The sequence below is a fragment of the Pipistrellus hanaki genome (genome assembly GCF_964339955.1).
Source record: "Pipistrellus hanaki genome assembly, chromosome: 17".
NCBI lineage: Eukaryota > Metazoa > Chordata > Mammalia > Chiroptera > Vespertilionidae > Pipistrellus > Pipistrellus hanaki.
Genome location: NC_140519.1, coordinates 18,449,365 through 18,471,901, shown reverse-complemented (window position 1 = coordinate 18,471,901; position 22,537 = coordinate 18,449,365). Strand labels below are relative to the sequence as shown.

General features: G+C 41.0%; 2 protein-coding genes and 1 long non-coding RNA gene across 4 annotated transcripts in view; 1 reads left to right on the top strand and 2 right to left on the bottom strand.

The window, feature by feature from the left end:
* Positions 1–69: 69 nt before the first annotated feature.
* LOC311611880 overlaps positions 70–22,537 on the top strand; it is a 90,438-nt gene continuing 67,970 nt past the window's right edge. Inside the window, exons 1-2 of one of the 2 annotated variants that reach the window (XR_014793173.1) lie at positions 70–216; positions 962–1,096. This is a non-coding gene — a long non-coding RNA (uncharacterized lncRNA). Of the gene's footprint in view, positions 217–961; positions 1,097–17,258; positions 17,448–22,537 lie in introns of those variants that run through there. The other variant, XR_014793172.1, reaches the window with a different exon arrangement.
* TCF24 (transcription factor 24) lies at positions 10,248–17,038 on the bottom strand. Its single transcript, XM_084865116.1, has 3 exons — positions 16,891–17,038; positions 15,811–16,232; positions 10,248–12,517 (listed from the first exon to the last, which is right to left on the bottom strand). The coding sequence occupies exons 2-3, from the start codon at positions 16,207–16,209 to the stop codon at positions 12,404–12,406; spliced, it is 513 nt and encodes a 170-aa protein (XP_084721242.1). The 5' UTR covers positions 16,210–16,232; positions 16,891–17,038; the 3' UTR covers positions 10,248–12,403.
* The window catches only part of PPP1R42 (protein phosphatase 1 regulatory subunit 42), a 36,866-nt gene continuing 32,531 nt past the window's right edge, over positions 18,203–22,537 (bottom strand). The window contains exon 9 of the mRNA XM_084864402.1: positions 18,203–18,595. Within this exon, the coding sequence (XP_084720528.1) occupies positions 18,574–18,595 (22 nt within the window). The 3' untranslated portion in view covers positions 18,203–18,573. The remainder of the gene's footprint in view (positions 18,596–22,537) is intronic.

Genomic DNA, 22,537 nt, shown 5'->3' with positions numbered 1-22,537 from the left:
CCCTTCCGGGGTTGGGCCCGCCCCGCCGGCGTCGCTCGCGCTGGAGGCGGAGTGGGGGCGTGGCCTGGGCCCTCGCTTCCGGCCCGGGCCTCGTGGCTTCCGGTGGCGTGCCACACCAGCACGTGTATGGTGAGGGGCTTGTGGGACTCCCAGGGAGGCTATCAAGGACCTCGCCTCGAGCTCTTTCCCTGAGTGTGTAAATGGTTAATCTCCCAGGTATGCATCCCAGCGAGGAGACCGTGCTCTACAACCGGGCTCCCGCTCCTAGCACTTCTTTTGCTTCGCCTTCTCCCTCACTTCGTCAAAGTAACCGGTGGTATTGGGCATCCCAATGTAGAGTGAGGGTATCAACCCCTTAACTGGACATCCCAATTTAGAGTCAGTGTATCGACCCCTTAACACATGCAGAAGAACCAATACCAGAAAAAAGAAGTTTTTGTATTTTATTATAGCAGTAGCTACTGTTGCTACTTTTATTTTTTAAATTTTTTTTTTAAATATATTTTATTGATTTTGTACAGAGAGGAAGGGAGAGAGATAGAGAGCCAGAAACATCGATGAGAGAGTCATCGATCAGCTGCCTCTTGCACACCCCCTACTGGGGACATGCCCGCAACCAAGGTACATGCCCTTGACCGGAATCGAACCCGGGACCCTTCAGTCCCCAAGCCGACGCTCTATCCATTGAGCTAAACCGGTCCCGGCTATTTTTTAAATTTATTGATTAAGGTATTACACGTGTCCTTATTCCCCCATTACCCCCCACCTCCCATTCATGTCCTCACCCCCTTACTACTTTAATTGACAATAATAATAGCGGGTTAAAAAAGCATAAAGCAGTGGCGCAACGGTAGCGCGCCTGACTCCAAAAGGTTGTGTGTTCAAAAAAGCATGAAGCAGTCAACAGCCTTATTTATGGACATGCGATTTGCTATTGATTTTCCTGCTTTGTGTTTTATAGGCATACTAGCTTTGTTGTAGGCTACAGATGTTGTGTTTTTTACAAATTCAAGGCAGGCCCCTCCACCAGCGAAAAGATTGCAACTGGCTTTTATTGCCAGTAGTCCTCTGGAACGCAAACCGCAACATCTCAGAGGTATGCCTGTATTACTCTTGTTCTATTATATATATTGAGCCCTTAAGTATATTTATTAAACAGCAAAATACTAAGTTTAGTACTGGAGAAGACAGACTGATGAACTTGTTGCCAGGAAGAATATAAATGAAATTAATTAAAACTGCATCATCAAAAGACATAATTTCTCCTTTTAAAATTTAACATCTAGCCGGGACCGGTTTGGCTCAGTGGATAGAGCGTCGGCCTGCGGACTGAAAGGTCCCGGGTTCGATTCCGGTTAAGGGCATGTACCTTGGTTGCAGACACATCCCCAGTAGGGGGTGTGCAAGAGGCAGCTGATGGATGTTTCTCTCTCATCGATGTTTCTAACTCTCTATCCCTCTCTCTTCCTCTCTGTGAAAAATCAATAAAATATATATTTAAAATTTAACATCTAAAAAAATTGATAGAAAAAGTAGTACAAAATAAATTTGTCTCAAAGAAATGTGGTATGAAAACCTAAACCTAGCGATACAAATGGTGACTTTATTCACTTTACCAAAGGATTCCTGTCTATATGTTTTTGCTGAATGCTTAGTAGGGGTTTAAAATTGGGGCCCCAAGTGGGTACTGTATCTTCAGCCTGCCATCACAGACTCCTGGGTGAATATTAGGGATTCAACCTGATTTTGCAACCTGGCTAGCCATCTCCACCAGGCCTTTGCCTACAACGGGTGGGCAGCTATGGGAACCATCATTACTGAAAAGTGTCGAGGAGGATGTGAGAGAGAGGAAGGAAGGAGAGAGAAATACCAATGTGATTGGGAAATATCAATTGGCCACCTTCTACATGTCCCCTACCTCGTTTTACCTTTTTATTCCTAGCACCTAATATAGTCCTTAGGATTTAATAAATATCTTTTGAATGAATAAATAAATTATAAATCCGTATTGCTGATTTGGAATATTTTTCAAGATTTATTAATTTTAAAAGCTAGGTGCAGAAGGTAAGATATTTAGTTTAATTTTTGGTTAAAGGAAAAACATGTTTATATGTTTATGCATATAATATTTTTTAATATGTATATTTTAATTTTTACAGAGGAAAGGAGAGAGATAGAGTTAGAAACATCGATGAGAGAGAAACATCCATCAGCTGCCTTCTGTACACCCTCCCACTGGGGATGTGCTGGCAACCAAGGTACAAGCCCTTGATTGGAATGGAACCTGGGACCCTTCAGTCCGCAGGATGATGCTCTATCCACTAAGCCAAACTGGTCAGGACTGCATAGAATATTTTTGAGAGGTTACAAAAGAAATTGTTTACAGTGCATGCTTCTAGGGAGTAAAACTTAAGACCATTTCTAAGATTTGCCCCTGCAGCCCTGAATGGCATTATGAAAAGTGTTTGGTATTTTCCATCAGAAAGGTTGCTGGTCTCCAGGTTGCTCGACTGAATTAATGCTGCCAGTTGTAAACACAGTTGAAATCACATCAAGAGAAAAGTTTCATGGTTTAAATCTGATAAAGCAGTTTATCAGAAATAACATTATGTGACCCAGCTGGTGTGGCTCAGTGGTTGAGTGTTGACCTATAGACCAGGATATCACAGTTTGATTCTGGTCAGGGCACCGGCCCTGGTTGCTCAATCCCCAGTAGGAGGCATGCCAGAGGCAGCCAGTCAATTATTCTCTCTCATCATTGATGTTTCTATCCATCTCTACCTCTCCCTTCCTCTCTGAAATCAATAAACAATTTTTAAAAATTTTAAATAACTTTATATGGACATATTGATATTTATTTTTTAATAAGTTATTGGTTTTATTTTTTTAATATTTTATATTGATTTTTTACAGAGAGGAAGAGAGAGGGATAGAGAGAAACATCGATGAGAGAGAAACATCAATCAGCTGCCTCTTGCACACCCCCTACTGGGGATGTGCCCGCAACCAAGGTACATGCCCTTGACCGGAATTGAACCTGGGACCTTCCATTCCACAGGCTGATCCACTGAGCCAAACCGGTTTTTGGCTAAGTTATTGGTTTTAGAGAGCGAAAGGAAGGGGGGGGGGAGGGGGAATCAATCAGCTGCCACCTGCATCCCCCTACTGGGGATTGAGCTTGAAACCTGGCTATGTACTCTGACTGGGAATTGAACTGGCAAACTTTTGGTGCACAGGAAGATGCTCAACCACCTAAGCCATACCAGCTAGGGCAAATTATAACTTTAAAAAATAGTCATTCTTTGGTTGTATAACCAGGATTACCTTAGAAAGTTTTTTTTTTTTTTCAATCCTTACCCAAGAATATGTTTTTATTGATTTTTAGAGACAAAGGAAGGGAGAGAGAGAAACATCCATCACCCATACATGCCCTGGCCGGGGGATCAAACCCACAACCCAAGTATATGCCCTGACCAGAATTGAATCTGCAACGCTTTTGTGTATAAGAGGACAGTGCTCCAACCAACTGAGCCACCCAGGGCTAGAAAGTTTACTTATTGTACGTAGACATACATCTGGAGTCAGGGCATATAGGACATTTTTTCTTATAAGCTGTCAGAATCTATATTCTGTACTTACACATGTAAATCTCATTAGTAAATTAATACATTTGGCCCTCAGTCCTTTTTCATATTTAGTGAATGACTTGGAGGACTTCCTAGTCCCCCTAGATGTTTGCAGCAGAAAATGAGGTTGGAACTGGAAGGAAGTTGGCTATAATAACCATATGCTTGTGCTTTCCCATGCTCAAGAGTAAGCATGTCAAAATAGAGTTAACACAAGAGAAATGTAAATGACCCTAGTCATAAATGCATGACTTTTATATATAAGATCCTTTTACCTCAGGCAAGATTATTTTTAAACATAATATTGACATTAAGATAATCATAGCATTTATACCTTTCGTCAAGGTTAAAGTTCCAAATCTGTGAAAAATACATTAAATTGTCAGAAAATAGGGCACTGATCTGAATGAAAGTTGATTCTTAAACACTTTAAAGTACTACATGAACTTTACTGAGATAATTTTGGTAAAAATTACCTAAATTACTTATGATTTCTGCCCGGATCTAAAATAATAAGTGGCTTTAATTGTCAGTGTGAGACACTAGGGTTTTCCTTTTTTGTTTAAAATGTAAGTATGTTAAGACTATGCCATACAAACAACTCCGGTAATCCTATGACAAAATCTGAATGTAATGGAAGGTTACTAAATTATTCAAGCTGACCAATGGGCCCCGAGGAGAAGTCTATGAGAGGACTTCAGGGAAAGTTTTCTTCTTTGATGAAAATACTCATGTAAGAAGAAATAGTCTTTTTTCTTCTTCTTCTTCTTCTTCTTGATATTACCATCTGTGAAAGAATTCCTGGCATTGTTAAAGAGGAGCTTGCCAGAGATGGCAAAGTAGAAAGAATAGACCAAGCAACGTTGAATAGTCAACACATTAACCAGCCAGGGAGCCACTTCAGCTTAGGCTTCTTGTTATGTGAAATAATAGACTTTCTTACTGTTTAAAAAAAATATTTAAGAATGATTACTTACAGAGCTAAGAATGTGGAAGTAATTGAAAAATTTAAGCTAAGGTTAAATTATGATGTTATCCGTGCCTTAGTGTTGGATCTAATAAAAATCATGTCCTGAGATTAACACCATATTAAAATTTAATAAGGTGTGGATTCTGATTGTTTCTTCTACAATGTCTTCTTGTACATATGCATGATAGTTTCTCTATGTTCCAGTGCTGTTCTTGTTAACAGGATCTAAAAAAAACAAAAAAAGCCCTAACCGGTTTGGCTCAGTGGAGCGCCGGCCTGCGGACTGAAGGATCCCAGGTTCGATTCCAGTCTAGAGCATGTACCTTGGTTGCGGGCACATACCCAGTGGGGGGTGTGCAGGAGGCCGCTGATCGATGTTTCTCTCTCATGATATTTTTCTTTCATCGATGTTTCTAACTCTCCCTCTCCCTTCCTCTCTGTAAAAAAAAAAACAACAATAAAATATATATTTTTTAAAAACCCAAACCCTGATTTGTTGAATTTGCAGAGCTCCATGGTCCAAATTCCCCCAGTTTGACTGATTTCAATCTATTATTCAACAACTGGCTCACAAAATTCTTGAATATTTGAATAATTAATATTTGGCTCTCATAACACATCATTGTCCCCAGGAGATAGATGGAAGGATAAATGCACCTTCATACTGAATATAGTCTAATTGCTTTCCGAGTGGTGGTACTATATTCTTGTAAGAACTTGCTCTTTTCAGAAGTTAAATATTTTTGCCAGTCTGATAAATATGATATTTGCTGCTATTTTAATTTGCATTTCCCATGGCATTGAAATATAACTTTACATGCTTTCTTTTTTATCTTAATTTTTTCAAGTTTTTAATCATTTAAGTTTTCTCTTTGGTAAATCATAGCTTTGACCAATTTTTTTATTGGAGTATCTGTAATTTTAAAATTTGATTTGTGGGATTTCTTCACATATTTTAGATGCTAATCTTTAACTGATTAATAGTTACATGCATTGCAAATAACTTTTCCCAGTATGGTTTTTTTTTTTTTCATTATGTTTATGGTGTTTTATGTTGTTTGGAATTCTGTATTCTTTTCTCTGCTTACCAATATAGCTCCCAACCCCCAACACTTCTGCATTTCTGTGGAAGATTTCTGGCTAAAGCCAAATCCTTTAATATGCTTTTAAAAGCCCTCCTTGATTTAAAAATTAGGAGTGAGCCCTGGCTGGTGTGGCTCAGTGTCATCCCATGCACCAGAAGGTCCCCAGTTTGATTTCCTGTCAAGGTACATGCCCAGGTTGCATGTTTGATCCCCAGTAGAGGGCATGTAGGAGGCAGCCAATGGATGTTTTTGACATCAGTGCTCCTCTCTCTCTCTCTCTCTCTCTCTCTCTCTCTCTCTCTCTCTCTCTCTCTCTCTTATTGGTGAGAATGGGAGTTAAAAGCTAAGTAATGATGACTAATGTTTTGGCATACTGGAGTTAACTTGTTTTACCCACAGTGTTGGAGCATGCATGTCTTTGATGAAAATTAATCTCTTATTTTTATCCTCATGCCTTCTCCTCTCCCCCCCCCCCACATAATATTAAATGGAGGAATGTGGAGGGAAAAGAATACAAATTAAAAATACCCATTATTGGTGAGAATGGGGAAATAACTGCTGCACTATTGGAGTGGAAGCTCTTTGAAGTACAATTTGGCAATATCTCTCAATATTTTAAGTGTATACACTGACTTAGCAGTTCCACACTTAAAAATTTTTCACTGCCCTTACTCTTAACTGCTTCCTACATTTAACATTTAAGTTGTAGAAAACACATACAACACACACACACACTCTCCTATTTCATGCTTCAGTGCCTTTATTCATCAATCATCAGTTGGTCCACAAATATTTTTTTAATGCGATGACACCCATTGCTCTTTTCTTAATATATCAGTTAGGAATTACATTCAGCTGTTAACCCCAGTGACTTAAATAAATTAGTAGGTTTTTTTTTTCCTCATTGTAAAAGAAATTCACAAGTGATAACTTCATAAAGTTATCAGGGTCCAAGGCTTCTACTTTTTTCTCATTGGTCAGAACTGGGTCAGAGGGTCATCCTCAGGTGTAAGGAAGGTATTCAGATGTTTGGTATCTGCTCCAGCTAGTTTAAAAAGAAAGAGGCTTATTATAGACTAGAGGCCCAGTACATGAATTTTGTGCATGGGTGGGGTCCCTAGGCCTGGCTGGCAATCAGAGCCGATTGGGGCCAGGCATCACTTTCGAAGGAAGCTCTGCTTTTACCAAGGGAAGGGAGGGCTAATAGAACCAAAGTGCTTATTCCTTAAAGTGGTCATAAACCTTGAGTGGGGCTCACATGGTTGGGGAGGCGGGGAAGACCAGACCAGCAGATACTGTTTCTGTCTTGGGTCAAGCCATTCTCAACAGCACTGTCACTCGAGACATCGTCCAGCCCCTGGTCTTGGTGGTCTGGCCAGAGAGGGAAATAGAGCCACCTGGGCCTGGTCCTTCCTGAGCCCCAGTGCAGCTGCTCTCACCCTCTCAGGCCATGTGTAGCCCAGAATTAGCAGATTTTTTGTTGTGGTGGCTTCATCCTGAAATCAGTTCTCGTTTTCACGTCAGTCTCTCCTCTATGTCTCACAATATTACACTTCTAGCCCGATTGGACACTGGCTGGACTGGCTTCCTCTTTCTGGAAGGAGGATCTGAGAACAGCTTCCCACCTCCCACCTCCCTCCTCTTCCTCTCCTGTTTCTGCCATTGCAAACCACCTTTTCACTCGGTTATAGTCTACCTTCCAAAGTGACTCTGATATAGGGGCTTAACAGTTAGCAAGAGGCAAAGATGAGCTGCACACAGAATAAAAAACAATCTTGCACAGGCCTTTAAAAAAAAATACAACTAATTAAAAAAAAATTTTTTAAATAAATTCTTATTTAGACCTTACATTGTTTTAATGCCCCTCATTTTCCGATGGCCATCAAAATGGACACAAGTGACTTAAGTCCAATCCCCAGAGCTCCCCATGGACCTAATTTTTGGTCCTGAGAGGGCAGGAACACATGAATTTCTTCAGTAACATTCATATGCACAGGAAATGACTATTGACATAATCTTTAAACCTAATAGTTAAGATTATTCTTCAGTTTGTAATTTAAAAGCTTCTGACAGCTAAATGCTATGGTATAATTTATAATGAAAGAGTTTGAGTGATTGAGGTGTATTTCACTGAGCTGGTTTCTCTTATGAGTTGAAACTAAGACTTGTGTAAACATAGGGAGGGAAGCCCTTCCCAGGTTTATGTAGTTAAGCAAGAATACTTTAATGTCCCTTATTCCCAAATGTGCTGCAGTACCATCTGGGCTGTACTCCAAGTTCACAGGAAGCAAATCTATAGGATTTAAAGGGGCATTAATTTTTTTTTCAATGAAACAGTCATGTATAAGACCACCATCTACCAGTATGTAATAAAAGTACACATTATTTGAAATACACAATTGTGTAATATTTCCCTAGTGTGTACCATGGAGAAAGACACCGATAGTATACTGCTAACTGTAAATAATTTGGGAAACTATAGATATCGCAGAACTACTCTTTTTATTACCAAGTAACGTGAACAGATATCCCCAATTTTACCCCAAACACCCACTTCCACTGTAGGACTTTTATTTTCCACTTCATTCCTTTTTATTATTTACTTTTAAAAGGATATATATATACACATATATATATCCTTTTAAGATAGCTTATTGATGTATAATTGGTATACAATAAATTGCATTGTTTTTATAATCAGAAAAAGAAATAAAAATATTTTAAGGTCTGTTGGAATTCATGCCTCTAAAAGGGCATTTCCTTCTCTCCCAAAATTATCATTATAAAGGAATTTAAATTATCTCATATCACTGAGAGACCTGAGTGAACTGACAGAAATTTACCTTACAGATTATATTGGGTCGGCAGCTAAGTAATTGCGGGTTTCACACATATATGGCTTCAGTTGAATTTTTAGGTTTGCAGACGTAGTACAAATGTAAAACACATTTTGTTATTTGATAGTTGGCTATTCAGCTGTTAATCAGTAAAAAAAGTTTTTTGATCTGTTTTGTAGTTTTCGTTTGGCATTCGTTGAAAAATGGAAAATCAAAAGGAACATTTTCGTCATATTTTGCTTTTTTATTTCCTCAAAGGGAAAAACGCATCACAAGCTCATAAAAAGTTATGTGCTGTTTATGGTGACGAAGCCTTAAAAGAACGGCAGTGTCAAAATTGGTTTGCCAAATTTCGTTCTGGTGATTTTTCACTCAAAGATGAAAAACGCTCTGGTAGTCCAGTTGAAGTTGATGACGCCCTAATCAAAGCAATAATCAATTCGGACTGTCACAGTACAACACGTGAGATTGCAGAGAAGCTTCATGTATCACATACATGCATTGAAAATCACTTAAAACAATTTGGCTATGTTCAAAAACTCGATACATGGGTTCCTCACGAACTGAAAGAATCACAGTTAACGCAACGCATTAGCAGCTGCGATTTGCTAAAGAAACGTAATGAAAATGATCCACTTTTAAAATGACTGATAACTGGCGATGAAAAATGGGTTGTTTACAACAATATCAAGCGGAAAAGATCGTGGAGCAGGCCAGGTGAACCAACTCAAACAACATCAAAAGCTGATATTCATCAAAAGAAGGTTTTGTTATCAGTTTGGTGGGATTACAAAGGAATTGTCTACTTTGAACTCTTACCACCCAACCGAACGATCAATTCTGATGTCTACATTGAACAACTAATGAAATTAAACAATGCAGTTGAAGAAAAGCGGCCCGAATTGACAAATCGAAAAGGTGTTGTATTCCATCATGACAATGCAAGGCCACACACATTTTTGGTCACTCGGCAAAAATTAATGGAGCTTGGTTGGGATGTTTTGCCACATCCACCATATAGTCCTGACCTTGCACCATCTGATTACTTTTTGTTTCGATCTTTACAAAACTCCTTGAATGGTAAAAATTTCAATAATGATGATGATGTCAAATCGTACCTGATTCAGTTTTTTGCTAATAAAAACCAGAAGTTTTTTGAACGTGGGATTATGATGCTGCCTGAAAGATGGCAAAAGGTCATTGATCAAAATGGGCAATACATTACAGAATAAAGTTATTTAGTTCCATGAAAAAATTGTCTTTGATTTTCTTTTAAAAATCCGCAATTACTTAGTTGCCGACCCAATAGAATGTTGTGATCCAAATATACCCCCCTCCAGTCTGAATATATACTTCATTAAAAAAAATATAATGAGCCTAAACTGGTTTGGCTCAGTGGATAGAGCGTCGGCCTGCGGACTGAAAGGTCCAGGGGTTCAATTTTGGTTAAGGGCATGTACCTTGGTTGCGGACACATCCCCAGTAGGGGTGGGCAAGAGGCAGCTGATCCATGTTTCTCTCTCATCAATGTTTTTAGCTCTCTATCCCTCTCTCTTCCTCTTTGAAAAAAAAAATCAAAAAAAAAAAAAATATATATATATATTTATTTTTTTTTAAAGCTAAAGCCAAGTAGATATCCACTAGAAAGATTTTCAAATGTACCTTCATCATTTGTTAACTAGGCACAGAGACAGATGCAAATTTAACAGACTAAATTAATTTTCAATTAGTGCTTTATTTTAGTAATATCCTTTATCCTGACCATGCACCATTAATGAAAACAGCATACTCCGGTGAACTTTTGGGTGAAAACATGCAATTTCTCTGGTATTTTCCAACTTACCAAAACCCGTTAGCATATTTAACAGTTTACAAGAAGTTATAAAAACCCATGACAGAAATATACTTCTTTGGCATTAAAACATTTATAACCTGACAAGAAATAAAAAGTAATACTATAAAAGGCAAAGTAACTCTTTAATAATGATTTAGAAAAGTCTGATAATCAACAAAAGTCATAATTTCCCCCAATTAAATGCTTTAAACACTGTTGCCAAATAGATTAGCAAGAGAGCCATTTTTCTGAAATTCCTCCTAACAAATGTAGTGTTTATAGATCATTTTCAGGAAACTTTAAAGAAGTTTTGATTTTATTCCTTAAAAGATTATTCTTAGCACTTTTTTTAATAGTGAATGGCTGAATCCATAACTCATTTTACTTTTTATCTATTTCAATGTTACATGAGTAAATATATTCACAAGTGTTTAAATATACAAACATTTTGCTAAATATTAATATGTACAGAGTTTTGATTAATACATTTTCTTTTAAAGACATACTTCCATCACATTACAAGGTGATATTCACAGTAAAATAATGAAAGTTACAAACTATCAACTATGAGCCAAAACATGCTGATGTTTGGCTGAGTGAACTAAATGGTAATTTTTGCCTTAAATAGTCCTTTACTTCATTTCCAAAAGCTTAAAGAAAACTGAGGAGAAAATAAACTGGTGGTTCAACTGCAGTATTAATTCAGCCACGCCCCTTAATATGCCTTTCTGTTTGCTAATCTTGGATCAAATTCAGCAACTTGAAAACAGGGTCACTGAGAAATAAATGAACTTTACATTTGGAACGTGGAATAATAGAAGACTGAGTAAAAAACAAGGGAAAGAAAAAGGAAATCTAAGTCAGCAAAAACCATGACGAAAGAGAGTGGAGATTTTCCCCCCAGGTGTTTAAAGATTCAGTATGTTCCCTGACCATTACCTCCACCTCATGGCACCTCGTGTGCAATGCGGTAGGAGAGGCCCGGCCGGCGCAGAGGGTCTCCCAGGCTGTGTGTGCTCATTGGGGAGGCTCAGGAAGGCCTGCTCTGGCCTGAGGTATCTCAGGGTGGTCCTTAGACCCCTCGAGGCACACATCAATGCCAGAACTCCCAAACCAGACAGGACGTCTCCCGTTTCATAATGGCCAAACAGGCAGACTGTGACCCCACGCTGACAAGGGGAGAAGGAGCCCGGCCAAAGCTGTGACTGAGGGTCCTTAGGCTCACTCTGTAGGGTGGCTGCAGCCAGACCTACTCAGCTAGTTCAGGACCCGAGAGAGAGCAGGGTGGCTATGGAGTGACCGGGAAGAGGGGGAGGAGCCCTGCTGCCCAGTGACACCCATCTGGCTGCAGGGATTTCCAAGACCACCTATAGTTTGGAAATATAATTAGATACTTAGTAATCATCTAGGATGGAGGGGCAAGCCCTGTCCTATGAAGCAAACACTTTTCTAATATTCCAAACAAGTTTTCTAAGAGGGAACAATAACTAGATATAGAAATTACTGCATCATTATATTACCTCAGCAGTCTTTTCACACATAATCAGCTGAAACTGAATACATTTCAGTTTATTTTCTCACCTTCCAACTGAAATGGCCTCTTAGACCAACTTTAAGCATGGACTGGTTTTTACAAAAATGAAATACTGGTATATTACAAGGACAGCTTTTTTTTTTTTTAAAACTAGAAACACTATTAATAGATACCAGCTTTTCAGTTTATAATAAATACACTACAGAGTGTATGCATTCTATGGATATATATATATACACAGTTTTTTTGCATTTGTGTGTTTCTTTTTTCCAATAGTTTCTTTTCTCCTGCATTATATAGTAGTGACTACCTCTCAGGATAGATAAGCTGTGTTTTATTCAAGACTATTTCATTTCATATTTATTTAGATTAGATAGATAAATCTGAAAACTGCAGATTCATATGTAAACTTTCAGAAATGATGTTTGTTGTGTCTGACGTAATAAATATAGAATTATTTCATAGTATTTAAAAAACAATGGACACCACTTTCTTTCAGCACCCATCAGGGGACAGCCTAAGGCTGTGAGTCTGTTGGAATATTGCCATGATTTGCTTTTTCTCCAGAGACAGAATGCTTCAGAAACTGACCAGTAGCACCAATGTATAATCTTGATCGCATGGGCCATTTCTGAAAAAGAATATTTAAGCAAGAATCTAAAAGTTAGTATTTATGGCAGTTATAATCTGTAACAATAAAAGTAATAATTCCAAATACTTCAATGCAAATGCAATCTTACATAGCTATAGCTAGTAACAATTGTAATTATGAGGTCTAAGGGATAACATGAAAAAATATTTGTTAATGCTAACAATAAAAATATATCCAGACTTTGATTATAACTATATAAAACAGTATTGTGCATGTGGGCAAGAAATCATGGATAATGAATATAATAACTGTAGGAAAATTTACCCACAATGTTTTAATTGCAAACTAAGCCTAAAATAAGTTCCTTGGCTTTAAAGATATTTTTAAAAGTTATACATGGTAGGTGCTCTCTTCTGTAGTACATATACTAAAATTATTGTAGAATGATACAGAGAAGATTAGCATGGCTCCAAATTCATGAAATGTTCCATATTTTTAAAAAAATTTTATACATGGTAAGTACTATCTGTCTGCACTTGTTAAAGAACCACAGTGAAAGGTGACTAATTCAACTATCTAAACATTTTAGCTAAAAGCAATATCTGGAAGTTATAAATATTAGAATGAGACAGAACATTCAGATTAAATGTCTGGATATATTGGCATCACACAGCTTGAATCTTTTAGTAATCATCACATTGTATTCTAATTTGTGACTTTTTCTAAATTCACCTTTAAAATGAACAACCTGTCAAACAATATAATGTATTACCAAATAGGCATGGTAATGGAAAACCCTATTCCATAAGTAGCGCTCTCAGAATGGACCTGTCCTTTTTGGGAGGGTGGTGTCATATAATCAGTTTAGTTCTAAGGTCCTTGAAATACTAAGGGTTAAAATACTTTGAGTTAATCAAAAAGTGCATTAAACAGATGATTTTTATTTGCATTAGATTAACCAAAGATAGATTTAATAGTTAAACATTTTTGGTAGTGCCTGTAAAATAATGTGTTATGGTTCCAATTATGAATATAAAATCTCTTTCCTCTGAGTCTCCACAGCATATGATTATGGCTCTCTTAGACACATACAACATTCTCCCTTACATCTTTGTCTCTGGGTTCATTCAGGGCAGGGATTGAGCTCACCCTTAACTGTATTCACTCTGCTAACACAGTGCTCGGTACATAGTACGAATTCAGTAAATGATTTTAAAACAGACTAACTAGTTAGTCACTTGTTCAACCATCAACAATTTCATTAAGAGATAATCTTTGACCTTGTTTTATTATCCCTAGCGTTGTCCTTTAAAATCAAAATAATTCAGAGGACAAATGAGATTTAGTTTTTCCTAAAGAGTTAGAGTACTACAAAAACATTTGGTACATGAACCAAGTGCAAAAAACAAACAAAAAAAAAACACACACCACCTCTTGTTAAGCTTATTGTTACCTGAAAATTATGGTTCTAATGTTATTCAAAAAAGCACTGCAAGAAACTAGAGTGAAAAACAACTTGAATTACACCTCTTACAAAGAGGCATTTAACAGATGCTTTTTGAAGTAAAGCCTACTTAAAATTTAAAATGTCAAGTAAAACAATCTATTATTAATATATATTTGAAAGCAATTTAATGCACACCATAGTACAAACCCCTTAATAAGAAATGTCTTCAGACACGACCGATTTAGGGAAGGAATCCGGTGGCTAAGGAGGATGGTGTAGGTGATGGTGGCTGTGTGACCACTTCCTCCTGCCCTTCCCACCTCTGGACAACTCTACCTATTATTCTTTGCTATGGCTATCGAGGTATTTCCCCTCTGCCTCACTCCTTACATGCCTTTACTCTGGGATCCTATTTTGGGCCTGAGGTGGGGGCACCTGGGATTGGTCTTAGGAGGGAGGGAGGTTGCAGACTGCCTTGTAACACCCCTGGACACACCATCATATGGGTTTTTCTGTGTTATTTCATAAGATATATATTATAACATATATAATGCATGGAAGAAATATTATTATTTAGAAGGAAAAAAAGAGAAATGACTTTTCAGCTGAGAATGTTAAACAAGGTGGGGCAAAAGTATGCTTACAGTTGTGAGTATGCCTAACAGTTTATTCTTATATTTATTAATTATTGTATTATTTTCCATTTGATCAACTGTGAACCTATTTTTGCTCTACACTGTATATAACAAATGAATGGAATGGGAAAATTTACAATTATAAATAAATGATATTTAAATTTTTATATTTAATATTTAAAATAGTGTTAACCTATAATCATGCTTATTATACCAGGTATTTGCAAAGTAAATTTTGTTATAGCTCACCACAGCATTTAAAGTTCAATTAGTATTAGAGGGTGTACTTTTTAAACACATTTCTTTTTTTTTTAAACACATTTCAATAATTATTATTCAATAACTTATTGAACACTGATATACTTAAGACTAACTCATAACTGTGTGTGTGTCCAAATATTTCAGAATGGTAGAACCAAAAATTTGAAGGTTTAGGTTTAGGAAATATAAGGAAGATTTCATATTTTGAACAGAAACCAGATGAATTTAAAAAAAATCAAGTCTAGGAGAAAATAACAATTCAGAGTCTAAATACTTTGCAATCTACCTATATGTAATGTAAAAAAATATATATACAAAACGGATTCTCCTATCTACCTTTTTACATTACAGAATTTGAATATAATATTAATAAGAACATTCAATGAATATACCAATTTATTATACAGATTACATAAACACATTTTAGTTTTTCTAACACTCTTGGTGGCTGCCTAGTCCATGATCCGTTAACCTTTATTAAAACGTACTGAAATATACTTTGTGGCGATGCAAAACGGTCGTATTTTGTTCTTACCAATTTTACAAAAAATTTTCCACACTGGTTTCCTAGGATTACTAAAGGACAGATAACTCCATTACCCCATAGTTCATAAATATTTCATGAAACTTTTCAAACAGCTGGTAAAACGACAATGGAAATGTAATTATGTAAATTAAAACACTTAAAACAAAAAAAAGGGTCATAAATATAACTCTGATTGTAAAAATTACCAGGACGTGCAACCAAGCATCTCATCAGGCACCCGGAGAAACCTTTCACCGGGAAGGGGCATCCTCTAAGGAGCGTGAGACTCCCTGCCCAGCAACCTCCGGGTTTAAACCTGCGAACAGTTAAGCAGCGGGGACCTCGAGGGCCAAGTTCCCTCGGCCGATCTGTTACCCTCTTTGGGTGCGGGCTCGGAGGCATCTGCCCAGGTGCTGGCAGACCGGGCGCCCCGCTGCCCACCGGTGTGCCCTGGCCCTCCTACCTTGACGGGGTGCAGGTAGCCGTCGCCACGCAGGGCGCCCAGCCCGGGGTCCGCCGGCGCCTCGGCGTCGCCCTGCAGGCTGCGGGTGAGGTGAGCGATGTAGGTGGTGGCCAGCAGCAGCACGTCCAGCTTGGACAGCTTGGTGTCGGGCGGCACGGACGGCAGCGTGCGCTGCAGCTCCAGGAAGGCGTGCCGCAGGGTCTGCACCCGGCTGCGCTCCCGCGCCGCGTTCGCCGCCGCCGGCCGCCCGCCGCCCCCCGGCCGCCCGCCGCCGCCGCCCGCGCCCGCCGGCCCCGGCCCGGGCAGCCCGGGGCTAGAGTCTCGGGTGGAGGAGGCGGCAGGGGGCGCGGGCTCGTGGCCGGAGATCAGGGGGCTGCCCGCGGGGCCGCAGCGGTCCATGGCGCCGTCCCGGGTCGCGTGCCCTGCAAAGGACCCGGGGCGCCGTGAGCGGCGGGGGCCCCGGTGGGGCTACCCCCGGGGGGAGCAGCCCGCTCGCTATTCCTGCGCGCGCGCCCGCCCGGCCCCCCGAAGTCCCCGGACGGGCTTAGAGGGGAGGATGCTTGGGTTGCAGCGCGTTTGTCCCCGCGTCTGGGAAGACGGGGGCCTGAGTGCTCCTGGCTCCCTAGGAGGCCGATGCGGGGCGCGGGCGCGGGGCGCGGGGCGCGGGGCGCGGGGCGCGGGGCGCGGGGCGCGGGGCGCGGGGCGCGGGGCGCGGGGCGCGGGGCGCGGGGCGCGGGGCGCGCTTGACTTTTCTCGTACAATTTAAGCGAAACTACTGCTCTGTCGGGGAAGGAAGCTCGGGTTCAGCACTTGTCCGCGCTTCAGGAACGTTACCTGCCCGCCCCGCAGGAAAGATAGTGCCGATCGCTTTCGCGGAGAACGCTACGCACGGCCGCCGCCCCCGTGCCAGTAGGTCCCGGTGCCCGGGACCCGGGGGCGACGGCGGGAGCCCAGGTCATTTCTGCAGGAGGGGTGCGGGGCCCCGGGCTTCCCCTCGGACTTCGGCATCGGCTATCCTCCGGGTAGCGGGTGCCGAAGTACGAGGTGAAGCCAGCGGCGGGGGTCGGACCGGGGCCTCACCTTTCCGGGAGCGGCCGTGCGGCGCTTTGCGCAGGGCGTGGAGCCGGGTCAGCGTGGCCAGGGCCGCGCTCCTCACTCCATCCCCGCCCAGCCCGAGTCGACGGCCGCTTCCCGCTCCCACCGGGTGGGAGCGCCTCCCAGGCGGGCGTCCGGAGGCCGGGCGTGCGGGCTGGCCGAGCCGGAGTCCACCCACGACAGCGCGACCCGCCAAGGCGCGCGCCCACCTGAGGGGGGCCGTCCAGGAGGGGCTGCGTCGGGGCAGAGCCACTTCCTTCGCCGCGGGAGAGCCATTAATCAAGCCGCCGGCGGGGCGGGGCCAGGGGCGGGGCTAGATGGGGGCGTGGTCAGGGCGGGGCTTCCTGCCGTCCGGGCCCTCGGGGCGCTCCGCGTTCCGCGCCTGCGGAGTGGGAGGCCGGGCGGCCGGAGTCCGGGCTCCGGAGCCTCAGCGCGGCTTCGCGGGTCACCGGTGGGCGTCTGGGCGCCTTGCAGGAGCTCTGGCGTTTCTTGGGGCGGACCTTCACTTTTCCGTGAGGCAGTCAGTGTTTCTTTCCCACCAGGTAAATGTTTCCCGTGGTCCCGAGGACCGAGAGCCCGAGCCGCACCTCCGCGCTCCGGGACGCGTTTGCGAGCCGCGCCGCCGTGAACCGCACTCGCTCCCGAACGCCCCGCAGTCGGGGCGACTTCAGGAGATCCCCCCACACCTGCCCCGGCCCTGGGGTGGCGGTCGCTTCTCCCCTGGGTGGAGACCCTTCGCGGCCACCCGGTGCCCCCGGGGGCGCCGCTTGTCCTAGTCGGACGTCAAGTGCAGGAGTCCCGGCCGCGCCCCCCGCGGGGAGCTCGCCAGGCGCCCGGCGCGCGGGGACCCGCGGGGAGCGTGCGGCACGGCGGCCCTGCCCCGGCGCTCCGCTCCCCACCCGGAGTCTGAGTGGACGCACGTTTTCTAGCAACTAATCAGTAGAACATCCTTGAAACGGTGCCTATACAATTCGAAGAGCAGGACATTGAAAATCTTTTTTGAAAAAATAAAATCTTTTTGGGGGGTCAAGACGGAATAACAAATTCATGATGCCATCCATGATTCTGCTCTTGTATACGCGACACAGTTTCATACTTTACAACACATTTTCACATTGGAAGTACCAAATACTACACAGTAACAGTGGCATTTGAATGTATCGTTCCACACTTGGGTTATATTCGTGAATCAGAATAATCCTCAGGCCTCTATGTCGTTCAGTAACTGTAGTTAGATGTACTTTAGACAGAAGCACGCCAAGACACCATTGGTTCAAAAAAAAGGATTCTTACCAGTGAGAAAGCACATCTTTATTTTGCCAGTAAGTGATATGTAATGAGGAATAAAACAACTGGAAAGCAATGCTTCAGATTCAATAAAGAAGCAAATTGGACTAGAACTTAAAGGTTTTTCTCATATAATAATATATCATAAAGATACAACCACAAAAATTGATGTTACCTAGTTCTATAAAGGTGAAACACCCCACCCAAACACACACACACACACACACACACACACACACACACACCAAACACCAAACACCAAAACGTTGCAGGCCTCTTAAGATTGAATTGATGTGTTTTTTTACAAACAAAATTTTTTTACTTTTGGATTATATAGACGGTGAAAGTAGGTTCATGTTCATCACTTTTTGTCAAAACATTTCAGATTCCTTCAGAGAGATTCCTGTTAATAGAAGGGGGGAAAACCTAATGTTAAATTATTTCAAAAATGAAAGTTATTCAAAACAGGTAGCAAACATAGAATCTAGGAAACAACAGCAGCAGTAAAGGCTAATGGTTAGTCACCAAACTATGTAAATCTTTTCAGAATTTCAAGAATGCAGAAACAAAGATTCATTGCCAGGGCAGGGAAGAACAGGAAACTTTGAGTTGGGAGAGGTGTGAAAATGGAACATTGGAGGGGAGGTGGGACAAGCTTAGGGTGAGGCTAATTAGGTGCCTGGGACCAAAAAATTTGCACCCTTGGCATCTCCAATCCTCACCCTAACCCACCCTATGAGGTGGCATGGAGGGGGCAGGGCACCATGGCGGCTAACAACGGCTGGACCAAAGAAAGGACTGAAGTAAAAAGTACAATGACTGCCAGCCACCCCCTTTTCTTATCTGCTGCCACTCTAAGTAGGTTCTCTGAATCCTCTGATGACTCTAAATTAGCCCAATTCCTGCAAGAAACCAGTTTGCAGTTAAATTAAAACTAGATGGGGAAGAGGAAAAAAACATTTAAAAGATAAAAGTGTTCAAATTTTCAACATTACATAAATTGGTAAATCTTATTTAAAACTTTATATGTGCTGCGTTTTACAAAAAGTACTATATTGCCCTAGCTGGTTTGGCTCAGTGGATAGAGCATTGGCCTGTGGACTAAAGGTCCCGGGTTTGATTCCAGGTTGCAGGCTCGATCCCCTGTTGGGGGTGTGCAGCAGGCAGCCAATCAATGATTCTCTATCATTGATGTTTCTATTTCTCTCTCCCTCTCCCTTCTCCTCTTTGAAATCAATAAAAGTATATATTTTTAAAAGTACTATATTTTCCATTTGGTCTTTACGAAAATGCTTTGAGAATTTTACATTTTACAGTTGAGAACATAAAGCTCAGAGGGATTAAGTAATTTGTCCAAGGTCACACAGCTAGTGAGTGGCACAGGCAGGATTTAAGCCAAGTAGATTGACCCTGATGCTTATGCTTTTTACCACACTATTCTGTTTACTATTTGTAGAGTTCTTCATAATCTGCAAAAACACTTTTGAATCTATTATCTCAATAAAGGGCCTGCTTTAACTGGACTCATTAATAATCCAGATACTATTTTCATAGTATATCATTCTCTGAAGTTCTTATCTGGGATCCCAGAAAGTACATGGCGTTAGAGTGCTATAAATTTTACTTCATAGAATGTGATGTATGTCTTGAAATTATACTTGTATTTTTTCTAAATATGTCAAATTACTCGCCATCTTAATTCACTGTTTTTATAATGTAAAATAATCACACAGCGGTGAAGATGATATATTGCTTAATTATATATATGTATATATATTATATTACAAAAGGTTTTATATAGTTGGTGCTTTTCTTCATCTTTACACTCTTTCCCTCATTATTAAAATATAATTTACATAGTTAAATTCATTATTTTGACTATATAGTTGAACAAGTTTTGATAAACAAGTCATATAACCACCACCACAATAAAGATTTGCAGTATTCCTCCCCATCAGATTCCCTTGTGCTTACCCCTTAGCCTTGGCAACTACTAATCTGTTTTATGTCTCTATGGTCTTGCCTTTGCCAGAATGTCTTAGGGTGATACAGTCTGTAGCCTGTAAGTCTGGTTTCTTGTGTGGGTTTAGGTCCATTTCACTTTAGAAAATACCTAGGAGTAGGACTGCTAGATATGGTCAGTAAACGTTTAGCTTTGTAAGAATGTCAAACTATTTTCCAAAGTGGCTGTACTATTTTTGCATTCCCACCAGTAATGCCTGAGAGCTCCAGTTCCATATCCTCGCTAGTATTACCATATATTTTTTTATTTTTATCTATTTTAATAGATATTTTAAGGGGGAAAAATGCAATAATTTTAAAATTAGATGATTTCACAATCTAGATATCTTGCTTGCCAGCTGCTATCACAAGGTGAGCATATATGCTTGGCTACATTGCTTTGGAGCCAAGTACCTGCAGCTGCCTTTAGTTGGACATATGCTCTCCAATTCACCTCAGTGACAGCTCACCGACTTCCCTCACTTCCTTCAGGCTGATGCTCTACCCACTGAACCAAACCAGCGAGGGCTGTCCCTCACTTCCTCTACCTGCCTATACCTGGGAGTGTTTTTGAGACCCCCTTGCAGAGTAGTGGAGAGCTTGGCTTTTGGAGTCAATGATATGGACTCAGGTCCTAGCTCTGCCTGTGGCAATAATGTGACTCGAGGCTCTGCTGAGTGGCTTTCTCCACCTATAAAATGGGGCTGATAGTATTCTCAACTCAGAGGGTTTTACTGTTTGTTTTTAATATATATTTTTTACAGAGAGGAAGGGAGAGGGATAGAGAGTTAGAAACATTAATGAGAGAATCATCAATCAGCTGCCTCTTGCAGACCCCCTACGGGGATGTGCCCACAACCAAGGTACATGATGCCCTTGACCAGAATCGAACCTGGGACCCTTCAGTCCGCAGGCTGACGCTCTATCCATTGAGCCAAACCAGTTTCGGCAGTTTTTTAAAACTTGTTTAGGTAATGAAGATTCAGCTTTCAAAATAGACATTAGAATGGAAAATAACTAATACAAATCGCATAAATTAGATCTTACTTAACTCTTGTTCACAGAGTAAGCCATTGACAGAGTTGAGCCTAGAAGTCACAAAGCTATCTTACACTGCTTTTAAAAACTTTGCTGCTTACCACAATTGCTTTTTTTTTAAAGGAGGTTGTATCCTAATTTCAAAAGGGTTCTTTGAAGACTGCAAATCAAAATCTTAACATTATACCTACATTACGGATACATCTAAGTTTATTTTGCCTGTAAAATTAATTAGACTGAGGGTTTAACACAGCAAAATTAAAATCATTTAGATAAAATCATCCCAGAATTTTCTGATAGAAATATTTTCTAAGTTTTAAAGATTCTTCTTGAAGTACATAGATCTGTTGTTACAACTCTTTAAACATAGCCTTAACAGTGATGAAAGCAAATTATTTTTACTGATTTAAAGTTCATTTTTAACAAAGAAATTTAAAGCTTCCATATTCTAACCGAATATAGTAGGTATTTTATTGATAGTTAAATAACATTCAGTTAACATTTCCTGCAAATTATGGGCCCCAGAGATTCACATTCCTTAAAGGAATCTGAATTAAGTAAGGGCATTTAACCCAGCTAGAAAGTTATTATTTTTGCAATAACAAAAGAGATGATTTGGTTCTATTAACATTGCTTAGGCTTGATAGTTAAATAACCAAGTATCAATTTGCATTTTTCGTTGCATTGTGCTGTACAGTATCCTCAGTTGATCTTATTTACAATATATGAATGCATCTAATGTCTATTTAAAAATCACTACGGCTCAAGCACCTCCTAACGTTTAAAAAGAGAGAGGAAACATCTGTGACAAACACAGAAAGAAGCAATGTGAACATGCTTTGTTTAAGGGCATATATTATTTTTAATTGAACCGTGAAGACATTGGTTCAGGATCTGCCTTTAAATAAAAAAATAGTTTTGAACTAATCTTTAATTAAAGCGTACATTGATAGTATCAAGTTCAGTGTGAGGGTCAAAAACAACGTCAACGAGTCTGACTTTTTCCTCCCTGTAGGGAAGGCGGGCTTGTGTAAATATACATGAGCACAGACTGCACGCATTTGCAGAGGAGGGGGAAACGTCGCCCTGTCACCGCACAGATGTTGCCTCACTGGGTTCCACAAGGATGCAGGCGCCGCTCCCAACGCTCCCAACGTGCGGAGCCTTCCAGCAGTGTGGGTCACGTGCTTTCAGCATTTGGAGAGAAGGGCTCTAAGCTCCTTTCCACCTCTGAGTAGGCTCCCACCTGGAATATTACATGCAGACCGTAGGCCACTCGTCTGCCCATTCTCCCCTTTAAGGCAGT

What these genes read in the sequence shown, in the direction of transcription:
- TCF24 (XM_084865116.1), bottom strand. Translation starts at nt 16,209, where the DNA reads ATGGACCGCTGCGGCCCCGCGGGCAGCCCCCTGATCTCCGGCCACGAG. An exon ending in GCTACCTGCACCCCGTCAAG is followed by an intron (nt 12,518 to 15,810) that starts GTAGGAGGGCCA and finishes ATTCTTTTTCAG; the next exon opens with AAATGGCCCATGCGATCAAG.